At 33.6% G+C, this 16,517-nt stretch overlaps 1 protein-coding gene across 1 annotated transcript; it reads right to left on the bottom strand.

Annotated features, from left to right (window-relative positions):
• Positions 1–9,964: 9,964 nt before the first annotated feature.
• LOC133189187 (integrator complex subunit 12-like) lies at positions 9,965–16,063 on the bottom strand. The gene is made up of 7 exons (XM_061324597.1): positions 15,919–16,063; positions 15,222–15,326; positions 13,988–14,301; positions 13,825–13,891; positions 13,501–13,593; positions 12,966–13,076; positions 9,965–10,840 (listed from the first exon to the last, which is right to left on the bottom strand). The coding sequence occupies exons 1-7, from the start codon at positions 16,045–16,047 to the stop codon at positions 10,163–10,165; spliced, it is 1,497 nt and encodes a 498-aa protein (XP_061180581.1). The 5' UTR covers positions 16,048–16,063; the 3' UTR covers positions 9,965–10,162.
• Between the last annotated feature and the right edge of the window lie 454 nt (positions 16,064–16,517).

Below are 16,517 nucleotides of genomic sequence, written 5' to 3'. Positions count from 1 at the left end.
TAGAAGAGACAAAAAGATATACAATACAACACATGGCGAGAACACTTAAGAGGATGGTTGACTGCGCTCTAGTTCGATAACAGCGGAAAGAGTACTTCATTACTGAAATAGAGTTCAAATGCATATGATGGAGTTTAATTAGTAGTGTTTTTAATTACATGCACACACCAATCCATTACAACATATACTAGTAACATAATCCAGGTCATTTAAAGAACAGTATATCTTGTGGGTTCGTGGAAGGTGAAACAAAGTTAATCCTACTAAATCCATAAGTGTTAATCACTGGTAAGGAGTGCATAGTGCTATTTGTGAGCCCACCTCCATCAAAGCCCGTCGGTCTGTGCTAGAATATAAGTTGCCCATAAAAAGACAAGCAGCATCAAGCGATACTCCCAGATATCGAAAACTGGCTACGATTAGATACGCATTAAAATACCAAATATCGGCTGCACTAAATTATCAGAATAATGACCCCCCCCCCCCCTTAAAATTTGGTTATACATTTTGACGTACATTGTAAATCTGTCTATCTAAAGTATATCTGATGAGGATTGATATTTTCTCCGCTTTTGGTTAATCAAGCTGTCTGGAATTGTTATTACAAACTTTTTGTAAGCTATTGTCCATTAGACAAATACAAAAGATCCCTGCTGATCGATGACAACATAAAAGTTTAATGTATATCTACACTTTTTTAAAATATTTTCACCCATATCATTTCGTTAAAAAAAGAAACCCAAAATCTGGCTATAGACTTACCTTAGTGTTACGACTCGACAATTAGAAATGATTGTTTAAATACATGTGCAGTACACATGTATTTAAATTCAAAACAAAACAAATTGTTTGGAACAAAATCTGTATCTGGCATTTAAAATTGTTTATTCAAGTTCAGTACCTTGTAATGAGCCAGTATGAACACAAGTGTCAATTTGATGACCTCTATATTCAAGGAACGCCTTGAACTCCAATATCAAGAAACAAACTTAAATGATTAACGTTTATGAAGACCTTGAATAATCAAATAATCATCAGCATGAATGAAGCTTTACTAAAAAACCTTTTCTTCTTACATTGAAGTTTTCTATCAATCTTTGTACGACCAAGTTCGTAAAGTGGCACATCTACAATAAGCTGTAGTCTTGTTTGAAAACAAAGCATGGGCGGTAACATATGTCATTTACAGGACATTCTGTCTGACCTAACTGTTATCTTCATCGTTAAAAAGTAGTGTTAAAAAAAGTTAATATGTCCTAAGTTAAAGCTGTGAATGGACAACTAGTAAGAGCAAGAGAAATAAATTTAATTAAAATTAGGGATGTCAAATCGGTCAATTTTTGATAATCGGTTACTCGGACGCTTTTCCGATCGAGTTCCCGGGTACTCGTTAAAAATGTAAATACAAGTTTGTCAATTTTTAATTGTTAATTTGTTAAACCCAATAGCTGTTTTTATCACATTATATATAAACATGGGGTCCAAGGGAAATGATTTTTGTACTAAATAAATACAAAAGACACAATTGATACATCAAAAATTACAAATAGTTTACAGTTCTTGTTTAGGATCTATTTCATCAACGCAAAAGGAGGACAATCTGTTACGAAGTTTGTGATGATTAGATTAGCGATAGAGAAGGAACGGACGTTGTTTAGATCGTTAGTTTATTTATTTTTTTTCCCATATGTTGGTTGTTTCCCCCGTATACACTAAACTTACTAGGGAAACTGACTTTAAACATTTTTTTTTGGAATCTTTACTAATTTTGAAGTGGGTAGCGGCATTTCTATGCATGTCCAATTTCGCTGCCGTATATTAAGTAAATAGTTTTAAAATGATTTGAAGATAAATCATAATAGACCACGATGTTCACTGAAAAAACAATCATTGAAGCCATCAAAAAATAAAGGACCACAATAGGTGAGAAAAGCTGTGTACCAGGTGATTGGTCACTAATTACTGTATATACACAGCCATAGGCAATAACGGGTGTTTACATGTGTAGATGACGACATGCTAATTACCCGTATGCATATTTAAGTTATTTTTTGATAAGTTTTTGATAAAAATATGTACTTTGAAATAAGAAAAAAATACACATCCGAGTAACCGAGTACCATTTTTAGTATTCGATACTCGGACGTTCGATCGAGTACCCGGTTAACCGGGTACTCGTTGACATCCCTAATTAAAATAAATGAATGAATAAATAATTAAAAAATAGAATTCAAAGAAACATTACCACAGTCTATGAATCTCAGCCCCGTAGAACGCCGGGGGGGGGGGGGGCAGGGGAGCCACCCCCACTTTTTTCTGGGTATAGTATTTTACTTTAGTAAATTTAGATGCTGGTGCCCCCCCCCACCCCCCACTTTTTGATGTTGTAAGGTCGAGCACTGGCAATTTCCAGGATTTGGACAGTAAATTAGCTTTTGTTTGCTTGTCAGAATTTTGGGAAGTTGCCACCCCCTCCCACTTTTGGTCAGGTTTTTAAATTTTTTAAAATCAATTATTTATTTTTCTTTCTTTCTTTTTTTTTTATTTTGCTTGTCAGATTTTTTGGGGGAACTTTTGAAACCGTTGCTACGGGCCTGAGTTTGTTCAGTAAATGTTTCTCTATTGGACAAAAGACAAGGATTTATTGCATATGCCTAAATAAAATAACATATCTAATTTTTTTTTTTGGGGGGGGGGGTTGCTCGTCCTTTTTTTCCTTCTACAACAAGCGATGCAGTGCCTCCCTATCACTGGAGATAGGGTTTTACCGTTGATGTACAAAGAACACATTTTCCACCGCCTGATTCTTCTAGATCAGGTTTGTCAAGCCTTTTCCACCTTGCTGCTTTCTATCATTCATGCATCAATCCTCTAAATTATGCGTATTTACACAAGTAACACCACCTATTACAATCTGTTGTCAAAACGCCAGACACTCTGATTAGGAAAAAACCACATGAGCCTTTGGTTTAGGTGAGCTAATAAAGATTCTTACTACAATCTACATATTAAACAAGAGGACACTTGCTTAAGATCTATTCTCTGTAACTCCTTAGATTTTTTGGGGGTACGCATGCTCACATATTTTGATAGAACTTTGCTCATTTTTATGGCTTGACACCAGAAAAACATCTTACATTAGAATTTGGTATTGATTATTTACACAAAATGCTCCAACAAATGATGAAGAGGAAGGACAAAAAATGAGTTTTACTACAAAAGACTCAAAGTATTATGAACACTAGCTGCAGATCTGTAGCTCTCTGGTCTGAAAAACTGGGATGGAAGACCTGTAAACGGGTCCTTAGGAAGCAATTTCAGTTTGGGGGGTCACAACCAAACATTTTAAGTTGGGGGAGGGGGGCACTACTAAGCAAAAATTCCTTAACAAAAAAAAAGGTAATCAGACGTTATAACGTGTATAAATTAGCAATGTTTCTATTAAATTATTGTCTGACGTCATGGCGTCAGACAGTACTAGATTTAGCCAAGGCTTGTTAGTCAAGTCGTTCAATAGAATTCTTGTGATAACTTGATCTTGGAAACTTCATACTATCTTAACTATCAATTGGAGAGCATGAAGAGTAAACACCCAAACAAGCCAGAGTATTGAAGCTGATCTGTCTATTATCACATTATACATTACAGGTTGCATAACATTTGGCCAAACTCGAATGCATCATTCATGTCCAGCAAAACAGAAATGAATGAAGCTGGTCAGGTCAACACTTGTCGATTATCTTTATCAGATTAACTAATGGATGTTTAATTTGAATGCATACTGAGTCTCTCTATCTTTATAATTTTTATAAATCTACACATATTCATAACTTGCAGACGTTTCATTTATTCATAGTAAAAAAATATCAAAGTGATTGATATATGCTGAATAATCTTTTGCTAAATGCAAAGATGTTAGCTCATTTGTAACACGTTTATTTTTTTTTAAATAAAACATTTCTTAATTATCAAAATTGTTCACCAGTTGATGTTTAGATTTTTATGTGTTGTAGTTTTTCTTTCAAAAGCACTGGTCATATCTTTTTATCCATGAACAGGCCCGTTGGAAGAAATTTCAGAAATTTTCAGTTTAAGATGGACACTATCAAGTTATCAGACGTTAAATATAAATTACATGATTTAGGAGACCCAATCATAAAATATAGCTATGTATAAATCGGCATAAATAGGGGGGGGGGGGGCACTCCCCCTCCCCCGGCCGGACCCTACGTCCATAAAAAAGGAAATTACAAGTATAAATATAGTGTATATGGAATAAATTCATGTCCAAGTTTAAATTTATGCTGATGCCACTGATTTAAACTTTTATTGTTTCTTAGCAAAGGCATTACTGAGTCACGTTGTTTACACTGGATTTAACTTTCTTGATTCTTCGCGTAAAAATAAATTTGCTCAAGTCAGACAAGCTTTTTAGGAAAGCTAATACTTGTCCTATATACCGGATTGGATATATAGGAAAATCTTTTAAAAACTGGAAAACATCACTCAAGATAGAGGGGCCAGAAGAAATCTTACGGGCGGCCTAATGCCCTAGGAGGGGTAGTAGGCATTAGTTATAAGTAAGTAAGTAAATTGATTACCATGGTAACACACAGAATCAAAGTACTGAAAGTACTACTACGAGTTGATGGTATTGATTATATAATGTTTAAATGAGTTGAGGTCTCTAGTCCATATATGGATTATGTGATATTATGTGCATTGATGAAAACTATCACTTTAAAATCCTTTCTCTTTGTTTTCTTTGATTGATTGACTGATTGTATGTTGTTTTACGTCCCATTAGAGAATTTTTCACTCATATAGAGACGTCACCATATACTGGTGAAGGGTTTCAAATGTTGACCTTTACTCGGCACTCGGGGCCATTGAGTAGTGAGGGATCTTTATCGTGCCAACGCCCACCTTGACACAGGGCCTCGGTTTTTAAGGTCTCATCCGAAGGACTACAACTTTCACTTCAAAGTGCCGAGCGCATGGCGAAGGAACAGTTGCTACGCATTTTTTATCAACTTAGGTCAGTCGCGGCCGAGATTCGAACTCACGACCTCCCGATCACGAAGCGTTGTTTTCTTTGAGAAATAAAATTATATCATTTTATTTATATCTTTTCCATCATGTATTTTTAATAGGGATTGCAATTTGTAACCGGTTAACCGATTACTCGGTCGGAACGATGGCAATCGATTAGAAAATCTGTAATCGGTTAATCGGAAAAAATAAAATATTTGTTAAATTGAACACATTTTTAAAAAATTTATTTTAATAAAAGAAATCTCTGCACAAAGGATGATCATTTAGGATTTAAAGGATATAATTTGGACGTACATGTAATTATGAATCTCCAGATTGAGACCGTTGAGTAATTGGTCAGTTTACGTAGTGTTAATTAAGTACTGTGAAAACACTATGTCGTTACCCCGACTGTCCTGTAATTCTTTAATGACAATAATTGAATCATTGAGCAGTGTGAATTGGTGTGTTTGTCGTTTTCAGTTTTCCATCCAATTTACTTGTAATTTTTAAACAAACATTGTAAATTAAGGGCTATATAGAGTTCACATGTAGTTTTGGTTATCATAGTAAAAATGCAGAAAGAACTTTTATGACATCTGCTCTGGAAAATTATCAAAGATTTTTTAGGTTTTTTTTTTCATGGTTTTCTCAATTTTTATTGTCGACTGAAATTGAAATAAAAAATATGTACCGTATTTTTCTGATCCAGAATCAAGACTTATGGAATGTTTTAACTTCTATCGTCTTATTTGGGTCTATTTGTGTATATGGACAGAGCTATACTTGAAAAGCAATTGTCAAGAAAACGTGAATTTTGATACGATTAACCGGTTAATCGGTCGGAACGTCTTGCGGTTAACCGGTTAGCAATTCTGTAATCGATTGCCATCCCTAATTTTTAACATGTATATATTTTTTTTAATATCTACTGGAATGTATAATAATTTATCACAAATCGAACCTTTAAACATACAAAACAAATAATACTAAGTTAGTTTTTGGATTTTCCGTAAAATGACAATGTAGCTTGCATTTAAATAATTTGTATTTTTACAAAATATTAAAGGATACCACCATCGAAATGGTCACAGAGCACAGACTATCATCATTAAAACTACCGAGAACAGTTTTTGGCACTCGATATCATTTGACAGAAATATCATATATCAAGTGACTTGAAATTTCAAATAAAGACAAATGGCACAACTCTTGTAAAATCATATTTCAGAATTAAAACAACTAAGTAGACAAAAAAAAAAAAAAAAAAACAAACAAAAAAAAAAAAAAAAAAAAAAAACAAGAAAAAGTTTTAAACACATATCTCAAACTAATAGGCCAAACCTACAATAGTATTACAAGTAGGGAATTATTATTTACAAATAGCGCAAATTGAATTATTTCATCAACATGCTCATTGAATATTTTTATTGCTTTCTTAAATTGACAAACAATTTAACATTTTTAATGCACATCAATATGTTCCAATTCTCGTGATTAAGCCAGTCTTAAAATTCATATCTTTTACTTTCATTAATATGTATATTACATAATTCAATTTTCTTGATTTAGTTACTATTGAAATTCAACTCCTTGTCTTTCAAAATTTACATGCATATTTGATATTTCAATTCTCTTGATTTAGCCACTCATTTATATGTATATTACATAATTCAATTTTCTTGATTTAGTTACTATTGAAATTCAACCCTCTGTCTTTTATGATCATTGATATGCACAATAAATATTTTAATTCTCTTGATTACGCTATACTCTTGAAATTGAACTTCTTTACATTTAACCGAAATGGTCATTTTATATGTCATTTCGTTTGGTTTAGTCACTCTTGAAATATAACTACTTGACTTTAATTGATATGCACATTTTATATATCATTTCTCTCGGTTTAGCCTTCTTGAAATTCAACTACTTGACTTTCACTGATACAAGTATGCACGTTAAAAAATTTCAATTCTTTCAGCTTTTCAACTGAAGACTTTAAATTTATCACAATGGCATGATATTGACTATTTACATGATCTATCTACTGTTGAATTAATTTGATTTCTTGATCTTTTCACATCTATAAATATGCATTTCACATTTAATTGATCATTAACACCCACTTAATTTTTTTTTGTTTTGTTTTGTTTTTCTTTTTATTTATTGCCTTCAGTACTATTAATTCACTCTATAACATGGCCAGCATCTGATAGCAAAACACAGCTGGACATATTAAAGAAAACACTTTCCAGTGTTGTGCCGACAATTAATGAGATAAGAATCACAGGCGTACGTGTTAAGTGACCATTACTGTATTTAAAGCTTGCTGTGAAACAGATCTAGATTGTAGAAGACAAGGTTTTAAACAGGGAAAAAGAAATTGGAGCACAAAGTTGTCCGCTGCTGAAAAAAATTTCCCTTGAAGCAATTGAAATCTTTTTTTGCTTGCACAAGAAATAAGAACTTTAATTTAAAAATTGTTTTACTGGTACATCTCATTTCTTTGAGATTAGTAGTTGGTTTACTGTGACCTCCTTTACTGCAAACTTCTCGCTTTGTTTACAATCATAGGCAGTGTTCTCTGTGTTGAACGATTCATCACTAGCGCGGGAAACCTGCTCTGTTCACTAGCATAACAGCGCAAGAATTAGTTTATTTATATACCACCGGCACGTCAATCTTTTAAAAATAACCTGGTTTGTACAATGTTCAATTTTGTGAATTTTCTTTAAAAAATTGTTTTCAAAATACTTCTTATTATATAAAACATTTATTGATATATAAATCAAAATTTTGTTTGCAGGATATGTCACTTTTGTTGACCGCATGTCCCTAACACTATTTTCTTTTGCGGATGGACACAAATTCCAATAAAATTGATAATAAATATTTATGTTTATAAACACTTCAAAGCATATCAGGAAACATATTCTTGTTCTGTAGATAATGAAAACTGTAAATAAACCAATATTATACAAGAACCCGAACGCAAAATACTCAAATGAAAAAGTGATTAGTTTCGATACATTGGGGAATCCCTTACAAGTCACATAACATGAGTTGATACCATCAACTCGTAAAAATCGGAAAAAATTTAGATTCTCAGCTACTTTTATTCTTTTTTGAGCCTTACTTAACAAAGACCATGAAAATAAAATTGATCACTTTCGTAACTAAAAAAAAAAAAAAATTAAAAAAAAAAAAAAAAAAAAAAAAAAAATCACGTTCCCACTATCTAATTCATCGCGATAATAATCTCATTTTCGAGAGATTTTGTAATTACGATAAAATTATCTCGTATTTAGGGGAAAAAATATCGTTATTATGAGAAAAGATCTAATTATGAATTTCGTAATTAGTAGTTAATTATCTCGTAATTTTACGAGCAGAAATCTCGTAATAGTTTTCCTGTAACTACAAGATCTTTTCCCGTAATAACGAGATAATATTCTTGTTATTACAAGATCTTTTCCCGTTATCGAGATAATTTTCTCGTAATTACGAGACTTTTTCTCATAATTACGGGATCCTTATTTCGTACCTATGAGATAATTTTCTAGCAATTCCGAGATTATTTTTTCGTAATTACAAGATCTTTTTTTTCACAATTATGGGATCCTTATCTCGTTGATACAGATTGACGGAATCATTTTTAATTACAAGATTTTTTCTCATGATTACAATCCTTTCTCGTAATTACGAGATAGTGCGGCGTCATTATCATTCCACTACCGGTGAAACCGGAGGGGACTATAGGTTTCCTCCGAGTCTGTCCGTCCGTCTGTCTGTCTGTCCCACTTGGTTTTCCGCACTGTTTTCCTAAACGCTTGCAGATATTGAGCTGATTTTTGGTATTTGAGTGTATCTTGATGAGTTACAGATCAAGTGCTTTTCGTTTTGTTTCAATGATTTTTGACGGAATAACTACCTTTTCAATTTTTAAGGGTTTCCGCGATTTTTTTCTAAACGCTTGCAGATATTGGGCTGATTTTTGGTATGTGACTTAACCTTGATTACTTATCGATCAGTTTGCATTTCATTCCGCTTCAACAGTTGTTGACGGAATTATGGCATTTTCAATTTTTAATGGGAAACAGATTACACTTGCCGGTAGGGGACTAGTATTGCTAATGCAATGCTCTCGGAATGCTTGTTTCTTTTTTGATACTAATAGACTTCCTATGAAATGTTGTAAAGATGTTGAACATGATTTCTAACCGCTTTATCGCAATATGTTTTATTTTCGATTGATTTTAACAAATGGAATAAAGCAGTTTTTCTCGTTTTATCTTTATTTTTCAGAAAACAAAAGATCTATAAAGTTTCCTTAGTATCTATTATAGAAATTGTCGTCCTTCTTTGGGGTTGCAATGGTAGGACTGAGGTTTTGCTATGGACCAAAAAAAAAAAAAAGCCAAGAGGTCCATGGGTCTTGACGGTCGCCTGAGTATCTTAGACTATATCCACATTGTCCCCAAAATAATTAAGTCTGGTGAGGACTCTACCACCATTCATATTTATACAGATTGTCTCCAACAAGCTCAGGAGTAAAAAAAATGTAACGTACACTATATTTTCGACCATCTACTTTGGGTCCTGAACCCTGAAGAAGGACATCAGTTTTACATTTTTTTAGAAGGCTGGAATGTTCAATTTAATTGTGCAAACAGATTCAAAGATGTAACGAGTCAACTTCACTTTAGAAAAATTGTTTTCCTTACCATATTACAAGGGCTTGGTGTTTCCTGGCCGGGGGTGGGGATGGGTGTGTGTCCAAAGTCATTTTGTTAATTTACATCAAAATTTAAAACTCCCTCCCCCTTTTTTAGATCCTGGCATGAAAATATTTTACTCTGAATACTACAGTGAAGAATGAGAACCATTGTATCAAATGTAACTTTAACCTTTCCAATAGCAACAAAGTAAAATTCTGCCAATATTTTAATTTACTAAAATGTATCAATATCATGCAAATAATATAATTAAAGTTCCACCAAAATTCAGTATGCATATACATATCACATGATCTCAGATTTTCGTTTCATGCTGCCAATATTTGGTTCACCACAATAAAGATGGAGAAAGGTCAAACAAGATCGTTCACACATTGTCAGCTATTGCCTGATCACTTCAATGAGGCTCTCTTCTCCTGTATTTTAACAGCAGCCTTCTTCTTCATCATTTGCAGTCTTTTCTCTGCATTGACAACCGATGTGCTTCCACCTGAGGTTTGCTTACTAGATCCAGGAGCTTTAGATTTGGGCACCTCGAAAGGTGAACTTGGAGATTTAGATTTTGATGATTCCCCTCCTGCAGTCTTTGCCTTTAAGGCCTCAATTTTAGCCGGATCTACCATAGATTTAGATTTCCCTGACTCTGATGTCTTTGATTTTGTCATCTCTGATGATAATTTTGATTTAGACTCCTCACCTTTAGAACTAAGCTTGGAAGATGAGCTTGATTTTGACATTCCACTCGACTTTTCTGATGATATCTGCTTTCCAGAGTCTGGTTTTGAAGAAACTGAACTAGATTTCTGTATATCTGACTTGCTTGATCGTGATTGGTCAGATTTTCCAGACGAGGGTTTGGATTGGTCAGATTTTGGAGATTTTCCAGGTTCTGATTTGGTCAATTTAGTTTGTTCTGTCTTTCCAGATAGATTTGCTGCTAAACTTGCAAGTCCACTCATAGGTTTAGCAGAGAGACCACTCAATCCACTAGCAGGTTTGGCAGCCAAACTAGCTAATCCACTCATAGGTTTAGCTCCGGAGTTGTTTGAATTATTACTTGAAGTGGAAACCTAGAAAGAGTAAATTAATCAATTTGAAAATTTAAATTGTAAAAGATCTAACTAATACTAGATTTTCATAAGAACTATTTGATTTTCAGCTACATGATAGTAAAATGGAGCTCTGATGTACAAACACACTTCTATGTGACCTCAACATAAGCAAACAAAAGGCCCATGGGCCACATCGCTCACCTGAGCACATTGGCTAGGAAAAAAAGCAAAAATCAGTACAGTATTGAAAAGTTTACAGGGAGGGGGGTGTTGAATTTTAAACTACCTGATGATGCTTTCATATCAATATAACAAATGGCTTTGTTGTTCTTGAGCAGCAGATTTTTTTCCCATATATTCATTTGTAAAAATTTGATCCCCCATTGTGGCCACACCCTACCCCCGGGGGCCCTCATTTGAACAAATTTCATTCTACACTACCCAAAGATGCCTCCATATCAATTTGACTAATCATGGCTTTTCTGTTCTTGAGAAAAAGACTTTTTCCTATATATTCCTCTGTAAACTTTGATCACCCATTGTGGCCCCAACCTATCCCCGGGGTAATGATTTGAACAAACTTGAATCTACACTACCTGAGGATGCTTCCACATAAATATGACCAATCTTGGCTTTACTGTTCTTAAGAAGAAGATTTTTAAAGATATTTTCCTATATATTTCTATGTAAAACTTGGATCCCCCATTGTGGCCCCACCCTACCCCCGGGGGTTATTATTTGAACAAATTTGAATCTTCACTACCTGAGGATGCTTCCATATAAATATGACCAATCATGGCTTTACTGTTTTTAAGAAGAAGATTTTAGAGATATTTTCCTATATATTTCTATGTAAAACTTTGATCCCTCATTGTGGCCCCACCCTACCCCCGGGGGTTATGATTTGAACAAATTTGAATCTTCACTACCTGAGGATGCTTCCCTATAAATATGACTAATCATGGCTTTACTGTTTTTAAGAAGAAGATTTTTAGAGATATTTTCCTATATATTTCTAGGTAAAACTTTGATCCCCCATTGTGGCCCCACCCTACCCCCGGGGGTCATGATTTGAACAAACTTGAATCTTCACTACCTGAGGATGCTTCCATATAAATATGACCAATCATGGCTTTGCTGTCCTTAAGAAGAAGATTTTTAAAGATATTTTCCTATATATTTCTATGTAAAACTTTGATCCCCCATTGTGGCCACACCCTACCCCCGGGGGTCATGATATGTTCAAACTTGAATCTACACTACCTGAGGATGCTTCCACATAAATATGACCAATCTTGGCTTTACTGTTCTTAAGAAGAAGATTTTTAAAGATATTTTCCTATATATTTCTATGTAAAACTTGGATCCCCCATTGTGGCCCCAACCTACCCCCGGGGGTCATGATTTGAACAAACTTGAATCTACACTACCTGAGGATGCTTCCATATAAATATGACCAATCTTGGCTTTACTGTTCTTAAGAAGAAGATTTTTAAAGATATTTTCCTATATATTTCTATGTAAAACTTGGATCCCCCATTGTGGCCCCACCCTACCCCCGGGGGTCATGATTTGAACAAACTTGAATCTACACTACCTGAGGATGCTTCCATATAAATATGACCAATCTTGGCTTTACTGTTCTTAAGAAGAAGATTTTTAAAGATATTTTCCTATATATTTCTATGTAAAACTTGGATCCCCCATTGTGGCCCCAACCTACCCCCGGGGGTCATGATTTGAACAAATTTGAATCTACACTACCTGAGGATGTTTCCACATAAGTTTCATCTTTCCTGGCCCAGTGGTTCTTGAGAAGAAGATTTTTAAATGATGCCATTATTTTTTCACTAATTCCTAATTATTTCCCCTTGAAATAGGGCGTGGCCCTTCATTTGAACAAACTTGAATCCCCTTTACCCAAGAATGCTTTGTGGCAAGTTTGGTTGAAATTGGCCCAGTGGTTCTTGAGAAGAAGATGAAAATGTGAAAAGTTTACAACGACAATGCCGACGGACAACGGACAAGTTTTGATCAGAAAAGCTCACATGAGCCTTCGGCTCAGGTGAGCTAAAAAAAGGCTTTTTGCCATATAGCCTAACAAATTCTTTTATATAATTATTATTAAATGAAAGCCATATACCTTCCTGAAGTTGAAGAGTCCTGCTGGATCACTCTTACCAGACTTGCCAGAACCAGAGGAGCGGACCTTTTCCTTAGATTCCTCTAGTTTATTCTTACTTGGTTTATTCACCTATCAAAAATTAATACCCTTCATTGTACAGTAGTGTAGTCATAATATAAAATACGTTAATTTAAATAATAACAATTAATTTCAAATACCTAAGCAGTTAAAAGTAAAACTTATGATTTTGTAAACACACTTCTTGCTCGCATTGAAAAAAAACCCAAATATATCTAACAGGAATGGTAATATATATTTTCAAAATGTAAGATTTAATATGGTGATAATAATTTTATTGAGGTGAATTTTGAATTTGTGAATTTAAATAATAAAATGTGCAATTTTCATATGAAGTTATGCAATTTTCATATGTCATATGTATATCAGTTCAGTGTAAAATAGTTTTTGAACATTAATTAAATATAGACACAAGACAAATGATCAGAAAAGCTCATGTGAGCCTTTATATTGACACACAAACTATCATACATACCATTTTCTTGAGACTCTTGGTACACTTGTAACAATACCAGACAAACCGGGGATCATGGACATCTTGTTCTGTCACTGGAGGCTTGTGGCATTCCTAGAAATTTGTCAAACTGTTGTATACCACAGTCTCGATTTTGTTTGTTTGTTTAGTTTTTCCAAAAATAACTCAAAAGCTAAAGAAATGAATGGCACAGTATCATAATCATCAATTAAATCATAAACCAGCATCTAGCTTTCAAACACGTTTAGATTTTTAAAAAAATGAGTTGTACGGTAACATGTACAGGTTATGTCGGTTTTAGTACGTCACAAGAAAATATCTGACCTGATGATACAGATGATGACACTCCTGACATTCTACCAGCTGATTTCCAGTCTTCACATCAAAAGACCTAAAGAACACATGTACCGGTAACTGCTTTCAAATGTAATTAAAATTGGAAAAAAATAATTAAAATATCAGTTATCAATGATTAATATTTACTTACTTGCAAACAACACATGCAATATCTAGTCCAAAGGCAAAATCATTGAAATCATCATCACTATCCCCTGAACCTTTGTTTTCTTCTTTTACTTTCACTTTGTCCTCCCTCTCTACTTTCACTTTCTTTTCCTCATCCTTTCTGGTCCTCTCTTTCTCTTCCTTGTCTTTACTCTGTGGTTTCTCCACAGGCTCTTGTTTGATGTCTTTGACTTTCATCTCTTCATCACTTGAGGGACTAATGGGGCGTTTTGGTGATTCCTTCCGCGATTTTTTGGATGGAATTTCATCAGGGACCTCCAAGTTCTCTTGCTTCACCTATGTAATGAAAGGGATCCATTGGCCATCAGAGTATTACGAATATAATAAATATTTTCACCTGAGTTTTGTGAGTATTTCAACACAAATCACCTGTATGTTACATATAAAATCCTTGAATTGCTATACATGAAGACGAAAGGTCTAAACATTTTTCAATTATAAACAAACAATGTTTTTTTTTGTGTTACTAAAGATGGACACTCACACTCTAATTTCAAATGTGAAAAGAATTTCTGAAAAAAAAAAAAAAAAAAATCTTAGTAATGGTTACCTTTTTTCTCACAGTGACTTTGAACTTTGGATCATTGCTGTCATAGATTATGGTCGTTAGCTTAATATGTGTGTGAGCATCTACCGCTAATCATTAAATGTATTACAATTATCAGACAGTCAACCTTTGTCATGCATGTAAAAGGGCAAACATTGTCTTTTGTATATAACAGCTGTATGACCTTTATTTTATTTGCAAAGGGCTTGGATTTGTGTATACATGAAAAAAAACCCAATAAACTTCTGTGAGAAAAAAGATAACCATTACCAAGATTATAATATTTTTTTTTAGAAATTCTTTTCACGTTTGCCCTATTTTAAGACCTCGCCCCTCACATAGAGACAAAAATTTAACAAAATCTGTTCTTGGGGACATTGTTCGTTGTTATTATCAAGTAAAGATTATTTAGCTCAGATGTCAAGAATAATTTTCAGGACATCATGCAATTTCAATAAATGACCAACTTAGCCCCACCCTGGTGCCTGAACCCATTATTTAAATATTCAAATTTTGAAGAAAATTATGCAAATCATCTGGCTGATAGTTCTCTGGAAGTAAAGAAAAGCAGTTTTCAAGGTTGCATTTATCTTTTTGTGCTAATTTCATTTCTGAAAATTTCCAAGACATTAATGGACAAGTTAATAACCTTGTCAATGCTCCGTTTTTCAGCTTCTCGTTTCTTTGACTTGCTGTCATCTTTTTCTTTTTGTGATGATTTAGAAGACGATCTGGAATCAGAACTTGATCCTCCCTGAGAATAAATAATTACAGATATTGAGTAAGCTTTTAAAAGAAAACAATCTACCTGACATTTTCTAATGGCAACTGAAAAGTCATCAAAATTATGATTTAACAAAATACTGTAAAATCACTAATTTTCGTGTGGGAATTTTTCATTGTTTTTGAGGTATGAAGAGAACCACAAATTCATGTCCATCATAAAATGTAAAATTTCATATACAGTCAAATCTCATTATCTCGAACTCAATGGGACCAAGAAAATACTTCGAGATAACCAAGGATTCAAGATATCTAGGGTAAAATACTTAAGTTAAGGAATAAGCAGTTGGGACTTCAAAATAACTTCGACATATCCATGGCATTCAAAATATCCCTGTTCGAGATACCAAAGTTCAACTGTACATAACTACTCAACAATTCTGCATCCATAAAATTTAATCCTAATGAACCCACATACATACCTCAAAACACAAAAATTGACCCCACTTAAACATGTCATTTTACAGTATGGTAACTACTGGTATCATGTGGACTAAAATAAACTTTCTGAGCAGTGATTTTATCATTATACACTAGCAGTGAGTACATGAGTGCTTTACTACCTTCTGACCCTTCTTTGTATGTAGCACATCATCCAGTAATTGTTTGAGTTGATCAGCTGAGTCCTTGCTCTTAGAATGAAGCAGTCTCAGAGCCTTGACAAAGATTGGGTCCAAGTCTGTCATCGTCATTATTCTTCAAAAGGGAAATATAAATAATGAATTTCAAATTAGTTGCTTTTATTATCCGCTTCATATTTCAAAACAATCAAAAATGTTCTGAATATTTATTGTGAAAAAAATCTTTTGCTTAATGCTCTCATCTAAGATCAAGTTGAATTGTCTGTGTAGGAAAATGGAAACCAACACCTTTAGGTTGAAATTACAGAAGATTCCCATGTCTGTGGTTAAGTATAATTATACTTTTAGTTTTATACAGACATCTTCAAATATAGTAGGGAAAATGATTACTTCAGATTTTGATCTATAACTAATTCAGCATGTAACTGATTTAAACCATTATTAAGTCAGTCTACCAAGACTCAACCTATAACATTCTAAGTCCATGGCAATAACTAAAGTTCAAATGAAATTTTTCAAAGTACATAATGTATAATAATGATTTAAGAAAGATGGTTAATGTATGGCATATTAAAAAAATA

Source organism: Saccostrea echinata, unplaced genomic scaffold (genome assembly GCF_033153115.1).
Source record: "Saccostrea echinata isolate AGI-Se365-2 ecotype Australia unplaced genomic scaffold, CSIRO_AGI_Sech_v1 ptg000001l, whole genome shotgun sequence".
Classification (NCBI taxonomy): Eukaryota; Metazoa; Mollusca; class Bivalvia; order Ostreida; family Ostreidae; genus Saccostrea; species Saccostrea echinata.
Note: the sequence above shows the minus strand (reverse complement) of the source record. Positions and strands in the feature narration are given on the sequence as shown.